The sequence below is a fragment of the Pipistrellus hanaki genome, assembly GCF_964339955.1.
Source record: "Pipistrellus hanaki genome assembly, chromosome: 9".
Taxonomy (NCBI): domain Eukaryota; kingdom Metazoa; phylum Chordata; class Mammalia; order Chiroptera; family Vespertilionidae; genus Pipistrellus; species Pipistrellus hanaki.
Genome location: NC_140511.1, coordinates 80709332 through 80727854, shown reverse-complemented (window position 1 = coordinate 80727854; position 18523 = coordinate 80709332). Strand labels below are relative to the sequence as shown.

Below are 18523 nucleotides of genomic sequence, written 5' to 3'. Positions count from 1 at the left end.
CCCCGTGGGCGCCTCGCCGTGTCCGGCCTGTGCCCGCGGCCCATTAAGACCAGCCGGGCTCGGGGCGGGGGGCCTCCCACAGCCCGCAGGCCCAGCGGCCCTAATGACAAGATTGCAGGCGCCCTCACGGCCTCGCCGCGGGCGCCGCCAGGCCCATTAGCTCCTTCCCGGGCCATTAGGGCTCCTTCCAGCTTCAGAGAGATCCTCCCGGCGCCCCTCCGCCCCCGCACTCACCCCCTTCCCCGCACCCCTCCCCACCCCCCCGCGGCTCCTCCCCGCTGCCCTCTGCCCAGCAGCTGCCCCAGAGGAAAGGCGCCCCAGGCCCAGGGCCTCGCTGGGTCCTGGGAAGCGGGTCCAAGCAGCCGCCTGTCCCGGGGAGAGCGAGGAGCGTGAACTGGGGCCCCCATCAGACCACGTGCACCGGGAGGGTGTGGGGGCTCCCAGGCCAGGCCCCTCCTCCCGACCTTGCCCCACTGAGGTCCCCACATCCCCTCCGCAGGCTGGCGGCCCGCCGGACAAGGCCCCGGACGCCCTGGCTCTCGAGCGGCCGACTGGCTTCTGGGGAGGAAACGTGTGAGGAAGCAGCTGGGCTCCGGCCCGGGAAACGCGGTGTTTGCCAACGTGTGGTCTTGTCTGTCCCTTCCCCCGGAGGACTGGGAGGGTTCACCGTCTCATCCAGGGCTTGGGGCGGAAGGAGGCCCAGAAAGCCTGAGAGGAAGGAGATGCAGAGGCCGCACTGGGCCCTGAGTGCATGGCGGGGGTGCAGGGAGCTGGGAATGCAGCTAGGGGGCTGGGGGGCTGGGGATGCAGGGGGCTGGGAGTGCAGGGGCTGGGGGTGCAGGGACTGGGGGTGCAGGGGGCTAGGGGGGCTGGGGGTGCAGGGGGCTGGGGGTGGGGGCAGGGGCTGGGGATTGTGGGTGCAAAGAGCTGGGAATCATGGGGGCTGGGAGTGCAGGGGCTGGGGGTGCAGGGACTGGGGGTGCAGGGACTGGGGGTGCAGGGGCTGGGGGTGCAGGGGAGGGATGCCAGAACCACACTCCACCAGCAGCGCGCTCAGGAATCAGGGCACAGGCCAGGGTTGCGGGCTCCACCCCCGTGTGGGGCTGCAGGAGGCAGCTGGTCCTTAGCGCTCTCACGTGGATGTGTCTGTCCTCGCCCTCCTTCCTCCCTGACATCAATAAGCACACGCTTTTTACAAAGAAGCCTGGGGGCGGGGGAGGCAGGCTCCTTGTTCTCAGGGACTTGGGCAAACCTTGCTTTAACCCTGGACCCACTCAGCCCGGCCAAGGCCAAGGCCAAGGCCGAGTCTCCCGGGACGAGTCTGGGCCGCGGGCAGCCCTCGCTCACAGCCCGCCCTCTGCAGCGGCCGCGCTCCCTTTGGGGACAGTTGTTGCCTCTCAAGCAACAGGCTCTGCGGGGTTCGGGGCAGATGGACCGGCGCCAGCAGGAGCCATTCCTCCCCTCGTCCCCCAGTCGCCCCAATCCCCTCCCGCCCACCCCACACGCACACACACACTCTGTGGGCTGCGCCCATCCGCCAGCCCCGGGGTCAGTGCCCGGGAGGCCCCGACGTGGAGACGGGCCTCTGTCCCTCGGCTGCCACGCTGCCACCGGCAACTTCTGCTCCGTCTTTAAGACAATTTAGCCGCTTCCCTCTCAGACCTCCAAGAACTGAGAGCAGCTTCCATTGTGAAGTGTCAGGACGGCATTGTCTGAGCTTGTTGCCTGGCGGAGCGTCAGGTGGGGAATTAGGCCTTCTATTTCTGACGTCCCCGATTCTCAAAATAGGAGACGGTGAGCGGCGACGTGCTGGCCCAGATCGCCACCTCCCTCTGCTCCCCCCGCCCCCGCCCTGGGGTCTGAGCCGGTACCGCCTCCCCTTCCAGCCCAGCTCAGCGCTCTGCTCACGTGCCAGCCAGGGTGCCGGGCACCGCCAGCATCCCTGGGACCCGGGGTCGGCCAGGCAAACCCGGGGGGTGGGGCCCCTGCCTCCCCGCCCAGCGTCTCAGAGGGAAGAGACTGGTCAGCGTCCTGGTGTGGCCGCTGAAAGAGGCAGCAAGTGCAGAAAGCTCTCTCTCTTGTCGGTCACACACCCCCAGGGCTATTTTCCCGTTGATTTTTAGAGAAAGTGGATGGACGAGGAGGGAGAGAGAAACATGGATGAGCGAGACACACCCATTGGCTGCCTCCCGCACACGCCCCGCCCTGGCCGGATCACACCTACAGCCACTCAAGGGCCTCCTGCCAACATTGACCTAGAACCGTGGTCGGCAAACCGCGGCTTGAGAGCCACATGTGGCTCTTTGGTCCCTTGAGTGTGGCTCTTCCACAAAATACCACGGCCTGGGCGAGTCTATGTTGAAGAAGTGACGTTAGAAGTTTAAGTTTAAAAACTTCGGCTCTCCAAAGAAACTTCAATCGTTGTGCTGTTGACATCTGGCTCTGTGGCCTGAGTTTGCCGACCAGCGGGCTAGACCTCTTCCTGAATCGCTGGTGAGCTCCTGTCTCATTTGCATCTGCAAACACGTGCAGAGCTAATGGAGGAGGGTTCTACCTGCGCCTCCGGCCTGCTCGGACCGGCCTCCATCCCTGGGTTCTAGGCCGACCCTGGCTCAAAGTCACCGGCTTCCCAGCACCTTCCGGAAGCTTCCCCGTCCGCCAGTGGCGTGCGCAGGCGCTCCCCCAGGCCCTCTGCGGCGACCCACTTCCTCTCCGGTTCTGGGTCACGCCGGGCTCCCCATTAATCACAGTGACCTCGCTCCGCGCCTCACCTCCATCCGCCCGAACAGAGGGGCCCCGGGCGCCAGGCGGCCCGGCCCGTCTCCTAGGCCTGAGGTCGGGGCCACGCAAGGACAGGCTCCCGAAAAGGTCTCACAATGACAGAGCCAGGACGCTGCCAGTGGTGGGGTCATCAGTGGGGTCACCTGGGGGCAGCCACGGGCTCCACCACCCCTTCTCGGCCTGCCCCGCGCTCTGTGAAAGCCGGGGACACCGAGTCCCAGCCGGGCTGCGCCACCCGTGGGCGCGGGCGCGGACAGGACTGTCCCCGGTCCCCCTGGTGCTCTGACCTTGGGGTGCAGTCCGGGCCCTGCCAGTGAGGCCCCCTCCCCCTCACCGCACAGACACGGGGACACCCCCGGTCACACAGGCCCCGCTCCTCCTGGGCCAGGCTCACCCCGAGGGCGGCCGCACCCAGCACAGGCACGGCCCTCCCTTCCCCATGCACCTGTGGGAATGGCACCGCCCCTGACCGGCTGCTCAATGGTTAGAGCACTGACCTGTGCACCAAGGCTTCGGGGATTGATTCTTGGCCAAAAGCAGCTCCCCCCCTCCACCCTGTGTAGGAGGCAACCGATGAATGTCTCTCTTTTTCTCTCTCTTCCCCTCCCTCCTTCTCTCCCTCTCTCCCTCCATTCCACTCTCTCTACAAATCACTGGGGAAGACATCCATGGATGAAGATTAACAAAAAATGGAAAGGGCACCGCCTGCCTCCCCGGCTTAGCCCAGTCCCCGGCCGCACTGCCAGCCTTGTGTCAGGGCGCCCCCTAGCGGCGGGCTCCGAACCCCAGGTCAGCTGGCTTCCCGGCTGCATCCACCGCTCGCTGGGTGCTGGCTGCGGCCCAGGCCAAGCCTTTCCAGCCCCGCCCCGCACGGCCCACAGCCCACGGCGTCACACGCACCCGCAGCGGAGAGAGCAGCACCCCCTGGGGGCGGGAAGGACTCCCCTTCTGTGGTCGCCCACCGGGTGCTCAGGGCTGGCGGGTGCCTCTCCCTCGCGCCGTCTCCACGGGGGCAGCGCCACCGAGGCCCCGCGTGGCGATGGCTGGTTTCCCGGGAGACTTCTCCTGGGGGTGGCTGTCCCCCGCCCAGGGTAACAGCAGGGGTGTCTGTCCAGCTCCAGCCCAGGGCCCATGGACCCCGCGGAGCTGCAGTTACCCGTACAGTTGGGCCAGGAAGTCCTGGCGGTGGCAGCCGACCCAGCTGAGCCTCCCGCCCTCCCTCACGGCCGCTGTCCAGGCTGGAGCACCCGGAATCCCACAGCCTGAGACCTGGTGACTGTCCCTGGGGTCTGAGCTGCCCATGCACGTCACACACACGCACACACACACACACACACACACACACCCCGCGGGCCTGGGAGCCCAGCCCAGGTGAGGACGACTCTGCAAGGCCAGGGACCGTCGGGCTGAGTTAGCTCTTTACCGCCATCTGCCGGTTGGCTGCTAACAACGCCATTTCCGCATCTGCTCAGAGGAGGGGCATCAGGATGGCTGCTGGCTGCCAGCTTCCTGGGAGTGGCAGTGAGGGTCACGGCTGCTGAAGGACGGCGGTGACACTGCCCTGGGAGCCCGCCAGCTGCCTGCTGGGCACCGTGTGGGGCCACTGCTGAGCCACACCCCCCGGCTATAAACACGGGTCGTTTTCCAGTCTCTGCACCCAGGCCCCGCCTCACCCCTGCGCTGCCCACAGCCGCAGGGACCGAGGGGGTGGGAGGCCCGTCGCTGTGTGGTCTCTACAGAGCGGACTCCCCGGGACCCGAGTGGCCTGAGCCGCACAGCGTGCGCCCCTGAGCCCCGCTCGCTCACTCGGCCCGGCCACGGGGCAGGAGCCAGGGCCCTGGGCTGAGGCTGGGATCCCGGAGGCAGGGGTGGGGGGTGGGGGGTGGCGTTGGACTCTCCATCCGTCCTCCCGCGCAGGGGCACTCCCGTCTCCGCTGCCATGCGTGACGCCGCCATGAACTCAGGTGCAGGTGTGGGTTCCAGTCCTCTTCCACTTTGGGGGTGTTCCCAGAAGCTGGATCGTGGGGTCACGTGGCAATTCCCTGTAAGCCTTCTGAGCCGCCCCACACGGCTCCCCACGGCGGCTGCCCGCTCCCATCCCACCAGCAGGACAGAGGCTCGCTGCCCCCACGTCCTTTGCCAACTGCTCTGTGTTTGGTAACAGCCGCTCCCGCTGGGCGTGCAGGGAGGGGGGAGGGGGAGAGGGAGGGCCTCACCACGGTGCACAGAGGCTGCCAGCCGAGGCCACACTGGCGTCTGTCAGCCGCTCTGGCTGCGGGGTGGACGCAGGGAGCCTGGGGCTGGAGGCTGTAGCGGGACGCGGGGGGACAGGCGTGTGAGAGCGGGGGATGGGGGCGCCCGTGAGCACCCCGGACCTGCCGGCCTCGCCCAGACCGTGTCCTCCCTTCCTGGTCCTTTATTGGCGTCGGGGATGGGACGGCGGGCGCGGGGAGCGGCTCTGCGCCGAGGGGGGTCGGCCTAGCCGAGGCTCAGCCTGGCGGGCGCGGGGACGAGGGTGTCCCGGAGCCACGTCAGAAGGACCTCGCGCTGAGGGCAGAGGGGCCCTTCTCGTAGTAGTCCTCGATGGTGACCCACATGTCCTTGAAGGTGGAGAGCGAGCACAGCACGGAGCCGCCCACCCAGGCGCTGTACACGGAGCTGGGGCAGGTGGACACCTGGGGGCAGCGAGGGGAGGGCCAGAGAGCGGGAGGAACCAGAATCAATGCTGCTCTAACGGGGGGGGGCGGGGGGGGCAATGGGGCGCAGTGGCTGAGCACTGACCCGTGAACCCGAGGTCACGGTTGGATTCCCAGTTGGGCACAGGCCCGGGTTATGGGCTCCATCCCCGGTGTGGGGCCTGCAGGAGGCAGCCGATCCATGATTCCCTCCCATCACTGATGTTTCTCTCCCCCTCTCCCTTCCTCTCTGACATCAATACAAATGTATTTAAAATAAAATAAAATAAATTGGGGGCACAAAATACCAATTCCTGAGCAGACTTCTCCCCTCCGTGTCCCCCCACCTCCGTCCAGACGTTGAACAGTCCAGTCCCCCTGCCCCTCGCTGCCTCCCTGCAACCTGGCCGTGGCTCACCCCACCCTCACTCTCCCTGCCCCCCGCTGCTCTAAGGCACCAGCACCCCCACGCCCAAATCACAGCATCGCTCCGCTGCCCCACAGCCTGCCTCCTGCGCCCACAGCTGGCCGCCCCGCGCCTGAGCCCGTCCGGCACCTGTGGGTGGGCCCTGCTGGGTCAGGTTGCTCTGCTCAGCAGGGTCCCACAGTCTCAGGGGTGGGGGGAGGGGGGTGGGGGTGAGCCTTCCCTGGCTCCTCTGAGCTCCTCTGCCCCCTGTGCTCTCCGCCCCGCAGACAGCAGCCTCCGGGCGGCCGCGGGCGCGGTTCCCTCTGCCCCACTTGGTCCCGCCACCCCCACGGCCCCCTCTCCTGCAGGCATTTCTCCCCAGCACCTCCCAGGAGCCCCCACCACACCTTCCTGGGCTGCGTGGAGCCCTGTGACACTGACGTCAGGGGTCAGGGGTCAGGGGTCAGGGGTCAGGGGTCAGGGCACGTGGGCTTGCTCTGTCCATCTGTCCGCCCACTGGAAGATGAGCTCAGGGGGTGCCCCTCCTGTGTGCTGTGCCCCCCGCACCAGGCAAGCACCTGGCACCTCCGAGGCTTCCGGAAAGCCCCCCCCGCCCCGGGGAGCCCGCGACGGCCAGGACCTGCCTTCACGTTGGTGGTCGGGGACACCAGGGCGGACAGCTCCCGCTGCATGCGGGCCCTCAGGCTGGGCAAGGAGCCCGTGCCCCCCGACAGCAGCACGTTGCGGAAGAGGGTCTTCTGGAGAGCGGGGCTGCAGGAGCTGATGCTGCGGAGGGCGATCATGTGGGCGCCCAGGCTGTTCCTCCCTGTGGGTGCAGTCACCCAGCCTGTCACCCCCCGCCCCGCGGGCACCCCCCGCCCCGCGGGCACCCCCCCCGCCCCGTGGGCATGCCCCGCCCCGCGGGCACCCCCCCCCCCCACCCCGTGGAGCCCTCCGCTGCTGAAGGGGGCCCGGGGGCGGGGTGGGGAAGAGACAGGATACAGCCCACATACAACGTCAGCAGAGCCGGGCACACAGAAGGTGCTTAGTAAGGGACAGCTGCTCCAGAGGCACTTTTAAACCGGCCCCACTCGCTAATACTCGCTACTCAGAGCACAGCCCTCTCCCAGCCGCCCCAGCTTGGGGTCTGCATGTTCGTGCTCACCTGTCCCTGTCCGCCTGTCCACGTCCACCTGTCCCTGTCCTGTCCGCCTGTCCACGTCCACCTGTCTACGTCCACATGTCCACGTCCACCTGTCTACGTCCACATGTCCACGTCCACCTGTCCCTGTCCTGTCCGCCTGTCCACATCCACCTGTCCCTGTCCATGTCAACCTGTCCCTGTCCACCTGTCCACGTCCACCTGTCTACGTCCACGTGTCCACGTCCACCTGTCCCTGTCCTGTCCGCCTGTCCACGTCCACCTGTCTACGTCCACATGTCCACGTCCACCTGTCTACGAACACATGTCCACGTCCACCTGTCCCTGTCCTGTCCGCCTGTCCACATCCACCTGTCCCTGTCCACGTCAACCTGTCCCTGTCCGCCTGTCCACATCCACCTGTCTACGTCCACCTGTCCCTGTCCTCCTGTCCTTGTCTGCCTGTCTACAAACACATGTCCACATCCACCTGTCCCTGTCCACCTGTCCATGTCCACCTGTCCCTGTCCTCCTGTCCACATCCACCTGTCCCTGTCCTCCTGTCCACATCCACCTGTCCCTGTCCATGTCAACCTGACCCTGTCCACCTGTCCTTGTCTGCCTGTCTACGAACACATGTCCACATCCACCTGTCCCTGTCCGCCTGTCCACGTCCACCTGTCCCTGTCCGCCTGTCCACGTTCACCTATCTACGTCCACATGTTCACGTCCACCTGTCCCTGTCCACGTCCACCTGTCCCTGTCCGTCTGTCCACGTCCACCTGTCCCTGTCCGCCTGTCCACGTCCACCTATCTACGTCCACATGTTCACGTCCACCTGTCCCTGTCCACGTCCACCTGTCCCTGTCCATGTCCACCTGTCCCTGTCTGCCTGTCTACCTCCATGTCCATCTGTTCGTGTCTGCCTGTCCAACTGTCCACGTACACATGTATGTCCACTTGTCCACATCCACCTGTCCCTATCCATCTGACCACGCCCACCTGTCCCTGTCCGCCTGTCCATGTCCACCTGTCCCTGTCCATCTGTCTGTGTCCACCTGTCCGTGTCCACCCATCTGTGTCCACCGGTCCATGTCCCTGGCCCGTGTCCGCCCATCCACGTCGCCCACCGCTCAGCGGGCGCCCCGGCTCACCTATGAGGTCCGGCTGGAAAAGCGCCTCCATGCAGAGGAAATGCTCCATTCCGAACTCGACCTCCCGGCCGTCGGGCAGCTGGTGCTTGTGCACCAGGGACACCGAGAGGGCTGCCGCCTTCTCCTTGTCGAAGTCCAAAGCCACGTAACAGCATTTCTCCTTCATGCCCCGGATGTACTCCCGGTCGCCTGGGGAGGAGGGAGAGCGGGAGGAGGGCAGAAGGTGAGCAGCTCGGCCACTCAGCTCGCTCCTCACGGTACAGATGCTATTTCTACTTTGGTCTCGGATCCAGCGCCTCCGGGTGGATGCGTGCTGCAGCCTGAGTTCGTGGACTAGAAAGCAGAATAGTGATGTCTGGACGAGGCTGCACACGTCTGAAAAGGGTCTGGCCGGCGCGGCTCAGGGCCTGAGCATCGACCTATGATCCAGGAGGTCACAGTTCAATTCCCAGTCAGGGCCCAGGCCCAGGCTGATGCCCCAGAGTGGGGTGTGCAGGAGGCAATCAATGATTCCTTCTCATCATTGATGTTTCTCTCTCTCCTTCTCCCTTCTTCTCTGAAACCAGTTTATATGTATATAATATACTTTTTTTTAAGAAACTTTTTTGAGAACCCTGAGGATATTTTCCCATTGATCTTTTAGAGAGAGTGGAAGAGAGAGGGAAAGACAGAGAGAAATTTTAATGTGAAAGAAATACATCGATTGGTTGCCTCCTGCACAAGCCCCAACCAGGACCTGGGCTAAGGAGGAACCTGCAACCATGGTACATGCCCTTGACAGGAATCGAACCCAAGACCCTTTGGCCCACAGGCCTATGCTCTATCCACTGAGACAAACTGACTAGGGCAATATATTATCATCATCACCATCATCACTACCATCACCATTACCATCACCACCATCACCATCACCACCATCATCATCATCACCATCACCACCACCACCACCATCACCATCACCACCACCATCATTACCACCATCACCAAAATCACCATCATCACCATCACCACCATCATCATCACCATCATTCTTCACCATTATCATCATCATCATCACCACCACTATCATCATCTTCATTATGACTGTCATCGTCAATCAGATAACTGTCCCTGGACACAGATGGGTTGTTTCTGGGACATGGATGATGGATGGGTAAGCAGCTTTCGTTTCAGGAACCGAGGGCTTTAGGCCAAACGAGGTGAAGGGGATTGCCGCCGGGCTGGTGTGTCCAGCCCACCATCCGCCCCTACCTAGGCCGAGCAGCGAGTTCCCCCTCCTGGACAGCAGCTGCATGAGGTACAGGGTTATGTCCTGGCCGGCCACGTCCATCTGCATGGTGGACACGTGCAGAGGACAGCCCTCAAAGACGGGCACGAAGTGGGTCATTCCTTCTCCGCATTCGATGGTGGTTCCTACGCGAGAGAGCACACGGCATCGCCATGTGGGGCGTGGCACCCCTTACCACCCAGGTCGGCAGGAAGAGATGGTGAGGGGAAGGCTGGGCATCTGGGGAGCAAACAGTCCCCCCGGAGGGATGTGCTGAGCTGGAGGACTTCTGGGTCAGACCAGGGCCGACTCCGAGGGACAGGAAGTCTACAGGCGGGACAGGGAGTCTACAGGCAGGATAGGGAGTCTACAGGCGGGACGGGGAGTCTACAGGAGGGACGGGGAGTCTACAGGCGGGACGGAGAGTCTACAGGCGGACGGGGAGTCTACAGGAGGGACAGGGAGTCTACAGGCAGGACGGGGAGTCTACAGGAGGGACAGGGAGTCTACAGGCAGGACGGGGAGTCTACAGGAGGGACAGGGAGTCTACAGGCAGGACGGGGAGTCTACAGGCGGACGGGGAGTCTACAGGAGGGACGGGGAGTCTACAGGAGGTACAGGGAGTCTACAGGAGGTACAGGGAGTCTACAGGCAGGACGGGGAGTCTACAGGAGGGACAGGGAGTCTACAGGCAGGACGGGGAGTCTACAGGAGGTACAGGGAGTCTACAGGCAGGACGGGGAGTCTACAGGCGGGACAGGGAGTCTACAGGCAGGACGGGGAGTCTACAGGCTGGACACAAAGTCTACAGGAGGTACAGGAAGTCTACAGGAGGGACAGGAAGTCTACAGGAGGGACAGGAAGTCTACAGGAGGGACAGGAAGTCTACAGGCAGGACGGGGAGTCTACAGGCAGGACAGGAAGTCTACAGGAGGGACAGGGAGTCTACAGGAGGTACAGGGAGTCTACAGGCAGGACGGGGAGTCTACAGGAGGGACAGGGAGTCTACAGGCAGGAAGGGGAGTCTACAGGAGGTACAGGGAGTCTACAGGCAGGACGGGGAGTCTACAGGCGGGACAGGGAGTCTACAGGCAGGACGGGGAGTCTACAGGCTGGACACAAAGTCTACAGGAGGTACAGGAAGTCTACAGGAGGGACAGGAAGTCTACAGGAGGGACAGGAAGTCTACAGGCAGGACGGGGAGTCTACAGGCAGGACAGGAAGTCTACAGGAGGGACAGGGAGTCTACAGGAGGGACAGGGAGTCTACAGGCAGGACGGGGAGTCTACAGGCAGGACGGGAGTCTACAGGCGGACGGGGAGTCTACAGGCGGGAAGGGGAGTCTACAGGAGGGACAGGGAGTCTACAGGCAGGACGGGGAGTCTACAGGAGGGACAGGGAGTCTACAGGCCTTCTTATCAAAGCCACACAAGGGCCCAGCAGCAGCTGCCGCAGAGGTGAAGGGGGAGGAGAGCGGGGAGCCCTCAGCCCTCTCCCGTGGGGACTGTCTGTGGGTGACGCGGGCACAGGGACCCTGGGGAAGGCCTGGGATGGCCAGGGGTCGGCATGCTGTGGGGGAGGCACGCAGGGCAGAGGGGCGTGGTGTGGGGCAGGGCCTTGCTGTGTGAGGTGGCGACTCCTGGAACCGTCCACAGCTGACCGGGGATCTGGGCAGCTGGCCTGTCACCTGCTGAGCCTGGTAACTGAGAACTTCAAGTTTACAGGAAGGCGGCCCATGACCCTCACCCCCACACCAGACGCCCGGGCACCGCTGCAGCACGGGACCCCGCAGTGCCCCCGAGGACAACAGGCCCCGCCCAGGCCTCAGAAGATGCACTAGAGAGCGCAGGGCCGCTGCCACAGCCAACATTCTGTCCACGTCGCCCGGCCGGTGTGCTCAGTGGTTAGAGCATCGGTCTGCCCACCAAAGGATCCCAGGTTCAATTCCAGGTCAAGGGCAAGTTGCCGTGACAGGCTTGATCCCTGGCCGGGGTCGGGCAGAGGCGGGAGGCACACATTGATGAGTCTCTCTCAGATCCACGTTCCTCTCGCTCTTTCTGACCCCCTCCCTTGCTTCTACTCGCTCTAAAAATTCAGGAAGAAGCCTGGCCAGTGTGGCTCAGTGGTTGGGTGTAGAGGAGAGCACAGGGCTAGACCAGGAGGGGTGGCGCAGGGTGGAGGCTGGGGGCACACATTTGGTTTCTCTTTTCTTGCAGATATGCAGGGAGGGGGGCTGGGGCTCCGGGGCCGCTCACCCGAGGTCAGGCCGGCAGAGAAGAGGGACAGGACCGCCTGGTTGATGATGTACAGGGCCGGCATGCTGAAGGTCTCAAACAGGACCTGTGGGGGGCAGGTGCTACAGCCAGGCCGGGCCACCCCCTCTGCCGCGGCGTCCGGCGTGGGGGGCCCCGGCTCCCCAGGGGATGCAGGGCCTCGGCACCGCCCGCCCGGGATGGTTCCCAGTCTGCTGGGCTCACACCCTCCCTGAGCCCGTGGCAGGGCGGCTCCTGGTTTATGGCGAAGGATGGTGCTGAGCTGCTGTCCCTGCTGCTGGGGGCGGGGGCAACAGCCCCTGAAGCCCCACACAGACTAGGGCGACTCGCTTGCTTCCTAATGACAGTAACGACAGGCGCGAAAGCCGTGGCCGGGCCGCCGGCTCCGTCAGTTGGAGCCCAGCCCTGCGCGCCCAGAGGCTGTGGGTTCGATTCCTGGTCCGGCACGTGCCAGGTGGCCATTTGCTCCCTGGTCTGCAGGAGGCAGCCCATCAATGCTCCTCTCTCATCAGTGCTTCTCTCCCTCCCTCCCTCCCTAACAGCAGAAAAACACACACCCTGGGCTGAGGATTTTTAAAAAGCTGACAGGCGTGTTAACGGCACCCCAGATGCTCAGTCCCGATGGCGTGGTCAGGAGAAGGTGCTGCCCGTGCATAGGCGGGAGGGACAGGGGGGAGGGGTATGGGGGGAGGGACAGGGCGGGAGGGACAGGGCGGGAGGGACAGGGGGGAGGGACAGGAGGGACAGGGCGGGAGGGATATGGGGGGAGGGACAGGGCAGGAGGGACAGGGGGAGGGACGGGGGGGACAGGGGAGAGGAACAGGGGAGACGGACAGACAGGGAGACACTGTTGAGGGGCCAGGTGGGGACCCTGCTTCTTCATCAGTGCATCTAGGCCCTCCCGGGAGGCTCTGAGGGAGTGACTGGCACGCGGACACCAGCACCCTCCCTCGTCTCCCCCCCCCCCCGCCCCGCTTTCCTGCCCAGCTCACCTGGGCCATCCTCTCTTTGTTGGCCTTGGAGTTGGAGGGCAGGTCAGCGAGCAGCATGGGGTGCTGCTCCGGGGCCACGCGGAGCACCTGGTAGAAGGTGTGGTGCCAGATCTGGGGGGCACGGGGAGGGCGGCGGTGAGCGCAGCCCACCGCGGCGGCCGGGCCTCCTGTGGACGCGGCCTGGTGGGCCGGGGAGCATGCCCCCGGGAAAGGCGTCCGGTCTCCCTGGAGCGGTCCGGCCCTGACACCACCGGGAGCCTGGGATTGGGGCGGGGGGGTGTCAGGCCCCGCAAAGTCCCCCCGACTGCCCAGGGTGCCGAGCCCGGTTCGTCTGCAGGCGCAGGCACTCCCTCGGTGGCGGGGGGGGGGGGGGGGGGGCGCCATGACATCCGTGGGGCCTGACTTCGTGTCCTGCAGCCACAGAACCAAGCCCACAGGCTCGCACGGCTCCCGTCCAGGCCAGAGGCTGAGGCCGGCGAGCCCAGCAGGGAGCCCACCTTCTCCATGTGCTCCCAGTTGGTGACCTCGCCCCGCGAGACGGGGTACGCCAGGTGGAGTCTCCCTCGCTGCTTCTGCACCTCGTCGCCGATGAACCAGACCTTGTTGTCCAGCCCCACCGGGTCCTGGAAGCCGGACGGGCGTCGGGGAGGGGCGGTACCGCGCCGGCTGCACGCGTGACCGCTGCGGCTGGCTCTGGGGCCTCGCAAGCCTGCCCCCCATTCAAACGCCCTGAGAGGTGTCACCAGTGACCCCCAGGGGCGGGCCGCCGGGCCACGGCTTGGTGGGGAACAGCAAAGAAGGGGGAGGGGTGAAGGGACCTTGTGGGGGGCAGGCACCCGCTTCCACATTCACTTTGGGGCGATGGCGGGGGGGGGGGGGGTAGGGAGGGCCGTCTGCCCTTTGAGGAGGAGGAGCCCAGCCTCTTGCAGACCCCCCTCGGGGTCACTCGGGAGAGGAGGGGAGCCAGGGGTCAGGGAAGACCTACGCCACAGGCCTGCTGAATGGAGAGCAGAGGTCGGCCCTCACCTTCACCCGCCCTCACTCCCCCTGCCGACCTGGGCCCCTGCTCAGAGGGCTCTGCATGCCAGCCCGAGGGAAGGACAGCCCAGCCCAGCCCCCAGTCCCAGCCCAGCCTGGTCCCAGCCCCAGCCCCAGCCCAGTCCAGCCCCACCCCCCAGCCCCAGCCCCAGCCCCGCCCCAGCCCAGCCCCAGCCCAGTCCCAGCCCAGCCCAGCCCCCAGCCTAGCCCAGTCCAGCCCCAGCCCAAACCCAGCCCAGCCTGGCCCCAGCCCCCAACTCCAGCCCCAGCCCAGCCCCAGCCCAGCCCCAGCCCGGCCCCAGCCCCAGCCCAGTCCAGCCCCAGCCCAGCCCCAGCCCAGCCTCAGCCCCAGCCCCAGCCCAGCCCCAGTCCAGACCCAATCCAGTCCCAGCCCAGCCCCAGCCCAGCCCCAGCCCAGCCCCAGCCCCAGCCCAGCCCAGCCCCAGCCCCAGCCCAGACCCAATCCAGTCCCAGCCCAGCCCCAGCCCAGCCCCAGCCCAGCCCCAGCCCCAGCCCCAGCCCAGCCCCAGCCCAGCCCAGCCCCAGCCCAGCCCCAGCCCCAGTCCCAGCCCCAGCCCAGCCCCAGCCCCAGCCCAGCCCAGACCCAGTCCAGCCCCAGCCCAGCCCCAGCCCAGCCCAGCCCAGCCCCAGCCCAGCCCAGCCCCAGCCCCAGTCCAGCCCCAGCCCCAGTCCCAGCCCCCAGACCCAGCCCCAGACCCAGCCCCAGCCCAGCCCCAGCCCCAGACCCAGCCCCAGACCCAGCCCCAGCCCAGCCCAGCCCCAGCCCAGCCCCAGCCCAGCCCCAGCCCCAGCCCAGCCCAGCCCAGCCCCAGCCCCAGCCCCAGCCCAGCCCGGCCCCAGTCCCAGCCCCAGTCCAGTCCCAGCCCGGGCCTGCCCGGCGAGGATGCCACTGTCGCTCACTTCGTCGTCGCAGCGGAGCTTCCCGAGGACGGTGGGGAAGACGGCCAGGGGCTCCTCTGCCCCCGCGAAGCCCACCTTGCTGGAGCCGGAGCCGAAGTCGCAGATGAGGGGAGTGCCCGTGGCGCCGTGGGGCCTCGACAGGGCTGCGGGGACGGGACGGGAGTCCGTGCCGTGAGGCCTCCACTCGCCACGGACCTGCCAGCGTGGCCTGGCCCTGAGCGCACAGGCGGCTGGCTCCCACCCGCGGGCCGGGCCTGCCGGGCTGAGCCGCCGCTGGCTGCCGAGGGCCATTGGCTGGGAAGGGGCCTCCCCTGTGGCCACTGGCACGGCCAGGCTGGAGGCCGGCCCACGGGGAGCTCCGGGGTAACACGCCTGCCCCCCTTCCCTGCTCCTGGCGGCCGTGGCCGGCTCCCGGGCTCCTCTGAAGCAGCCCTGGCTCTCCCCGTCGCTGGGCAGCGCTGGGAGCGTCCCAGCCGCCCCTCCCCACTCCAGTACCGCCTCCCGGCCGGCTCCCCCTGGCCTCTGGGACACAGACCCCCCTTCCTGTCACCGTTCCGTGGCTGCGCAAGTTTAGGAAACACGGCAAAACCACAGAGGACAAGGCTATGACCACCCATGGCCCTGCCCCTGTGGCTGCCAGTCACATACATGTATCCAACATGTGTGTATTATCTCAGAGAGGGAGGGAGGGAGGGAATGGGAGAGAAACACCGATGAGGAGAGAGAATCACTGATCGGCAGCCTCCTGCACGCCCCACACTGGGGATGGAGCCCGCACCCTGGGCCTGTGTCCTGACAGGGAATCAAACCCTGACCTGGTTCACAGGCCGACGCTCAGCCACTGAGCCAGCAGGGCTCCGGGTGACATTGAGCTGCTTTCACCTGTCTGTGTATCATTCACCAAAAGTAACTACGCTCAAAGAGGACACCCGTCTCCTTTAACCAGAGCTCTCAGACCAGTGCTTCTTTAGACGGATTTTCATTCCTTTTTAGAGAAAGTCCAGGTTCTCACGGGAACAGCGGCCAGCCCTCCAGGTCCCGCTGACCCCGCGCCAATGGGACTGCGGGGGTCGCCCCAGTCCTTCCCGCACACAGCCTGTCAGCCTGTGCCCCTGCCCAGCCCAGCCCCGCGCCCTGCCCAGCCCGGCGCCCCCGCCCAGCCCCTGCCCAGCCCCGCCCCCTATCCCTGCCCAGCCCCGTCCCCTGCCCCGCCCCTGCTTAGCCCCGCCCCCGCCCCGCGGAGGGGCCCCGCCCTCCCCGCGCCCTGCAGCAGCGCCCGGCCCGCACCTTGAGCTCTGGCCACGGCCGCGGCCAGCTTGGACAAGCACTTGTAGGTCAGGCGCCGGGACATGGCTTCCCGCGGAAAGGGGCTTCAGCAGAGATCCCCGCGTTCCAGGCCCTGAAGACAGGGGTGGGGGGGGGCGGGGGGCGAGGGGGGCAGAGCTGAGCCCGAAAACCGCCGGGCCCTGCCGCCCGCACCCCGCACCCCACCCCGCACCCCGTCCCTGCCGCCCGCACCCCGTACCCCGCACCTGCCGCCCGCACCCCGCACCTGCCGCCCCGCCCGCCGGTGCAGACCGCCGCCAGGAGGCTGGAGGACTCTGTCCTGAAGGCGGACGGTCCAGTCCCCCCTCGCCTCCCACCCCCAACAATGGCCTGTGTGCTGTAACAGCGCCTCCCGTAGGCCCGGCCCCTCTGCCCCCGGGAGAGGGAGAAGCGCCCCGGCATCCACCCGGGACCGGACCCGCAGGGGCGGAAGAGGGAGCAGTCCCCGCGGGGTGCCCCCCCAACTGGATGGAAAGCGGGCGTGGGCAGGAGGGGCGCTAGCAGGACCCCCACGCCGGCTGCACAAACCCTTCAGAACGGCCGCCTGGTGCTGACCCTCAGCGCGGACCAGGCCCAGCTGGGGACACACGCCCCCCTTTCCCCAGGTCACTGCGCAGTAGGGATGACACTGAACTCTTGGCGTGGCCGTGGGCAGTGGTGTTGTTCGGGTCCCCTGAGGGTATTTTTCTGTTGATTCTTAGAGAGGGAGTGGCGGGGAGAGAGGAAGTAGGGAGAGAGGGGGAGAGAACCCCTCCCACAGGTGCCCGGCTGATTGAAGCTGCAACCCACAGACCTGCCTGTCCACCGGACCCTGGGGTGCCCGGGCCGAAGCGCTCATCGCTGGGCCACCGGCCAGACTTCACAAAGCCGTTTTTCCAGCTCCGGAGAACAAGCCTTTACACCTCGCGTGACCGCCACCCCGGGCGCACCCTGGTTCTCCTGCGGGGACACTTTCCGGAAGACCGTGGAAAGGAAACAGGCCACGGGAAATAAGGAGCCGAGGGGCTGGTGCGAACGGAGGGCCGCCTGGTGGGCAGGTGTCCTGGAGACCACGGGGTTCCTGTCCCAGCCGTACAAAGGGTTCAGCGTTCTGGAGAAGATGATTAAGGAGTTCGAGACGAAAGATAACTCTGAAAGGCATTGGGGGTCAGAGGATCTTCAGCGAAGGAGCTAGAAGACTCTCCACTCAGGACCCTGCTCTTGTTTACATGGTTTATGCTCAGGCAAGGTGGAGAGAATACACTTCCAAGGGGAGGGTCACAGAAGCACTGTCAGCTGTGCAGGTGTTTGGCCAACAGGAGGGAATAAAGTGCCCTGAGCTGTCTGGCCGCTGACAATCCTATTCAGGTTTGGGGGAAGTGCCGCGGAGCCGTTTCCAGCAGGTAAACTATTATACAAGTGTGGCTCACCCTTGTCGAGCTGCCCTGCTTCACAAGCCTTTTGGTGAGCCTCTTGTAATTATTACAGGCTGGAATTGGCTCTCGGCGGAAGGCCACTTGGGCCCAAGCCACCGCGGGAGACAGCGTGGAGCCCTGAGCGTGGAATCTCCTTCACAGAAAGTGCCAGGGATCCAGTCTCATCGAAGAGAATTGAGAACTTCCTCAAACGACAAGAGATTGGTACAGAAATTTTTAACATGTGGTGAAAAGCAGAGGATTCAGAAGCAGCAACAGGGAAGGTGTGTGTGTGTGTGAATGTGTGTGTGTGTGTGTGTGTATGTGTGTAGTGTGTGTGAATGTGTGTGTGTGTGTGGTATGTGTGTGAGTGTGTGTGTGTATGTGAGTAGTGTGTGTGAATGTGTGTGTGTGTGTGTGTGTGGTATGTGTGTGAGTGTGTGAGTGTGTATGTGAGTAGTATGTGTGAATGTGTGTGTGTGTGTGTGTGTGGTATGTGTGTGAGTGTGTGAGTGTGTATGTGAGTAGTGTGTGTGTGTGTGTGGTATGTGTGTGTATGGCTGTGTGTCTGTGTGAGTGTGTGTGAATGTGTGTGGCTGTGTGTGTATGTTAGTGTGTGTGTGTGGTATGCATGTGTGTATGTGTGTGGCATGTGTGTGTGTGTGTGGCTGTGTGGCTGTGTGTGTGAATGTGTGTGTGTGTGAGTAATATGTATGTGTTGTGTGGTATGCATTTGTATGTGTGTACTATGCATGTGTGTGTGTGTGTGTGTGTGGTGTGTGTGGGGGGGGAAGGGCCTGTGTACGACGCCAGGAACAATTACACCTCGGCCACTGCCCTGCACGGACAGCCTCCCGCCGGCAGCAGGCGGAGGTGACTCATGTGTTTCTGACACTCGGTCGCCTCCCAGTCATGAACCTGAACTTCCCTACATTTTCCTTCCTGTCTCCTTCAGGCCCCCTTTCCTCCCCCAGCGTCCGGGGCCTTTTCCAACACGTTCTTCCGGAAGTTAACGGCTTTTTTTTTTTTTACCATTTCAGGCTTTGATCCATGTGGGATTTTCTGTATAGTGTGAAGTAGGAAAAAAAATTAAATATATATATATATATATATATATATATATATATATATATATATATATAATTTTATTGATTT

The 18523-nt window shown here is 64.9% G+C and overlaps 1 protein-coding gene across 1 annotated transcript; it reads right to left on the bottom strand.

Moving 5' to 3' along the window:
* Positions 1-5245: 5245 nt before the first annotated feature.
* Positions 5246-15011, bottom strand: LOC311628277 (actin, alpha skeletal muscle-like). The gene is made up of 8 exons (XM_084895361.1): positions 14649-15011; positions 13187-13312; positions 12690-12800; positions 11680-11764; positions 9409-9570; positions 8158-8346; positions 6507-6688; positions 5246-5456 (listed from the first exon to the last, which is right to left on the bottom strand). The coding sequence occupies exons 1-8, from the start codon at positions 14937-14939 to the stop codon at positions 5313-5315; spliced, it is 1290 nt and encodes a 429-aa protein (XP_084751487.1). The 5' UTR covers positions 14940-15011; the 3' UTR covers positions 5246-5312.
* Between the last annotated feature and the right edge of the window lie 3512 nt (positions 15012-18523).

What these genes read in the sequence shown, in the direction of transcription:
- LOC311628277 (XM_084895361.1), bottom strand. Translation starts at nt 14,939, where the DNA reads ATGGCCCTCGGCAGCCAGCGGCGGCTCAGCCCGGCAGGCCCGGCCCGC. An exon ending in ACTGGGAGCACATGGAGAAG is followed by an intron (nt 12,801 to 13,186) that starts GTGGGCTCCCTG and finishes CGTGCCCCCCAG; the next exon opens with ATCTGGCACCACACCTTCTA. An exon ending in ACAAAGAGAGGATGGCCCAG is followed by an intron (nt 11,765 to 12,689) that starts GTGAGCTGGGCA and finishes TGCCCCCCACAG; the next exon opens with GTCCTGTTTGAGACCTTCAG.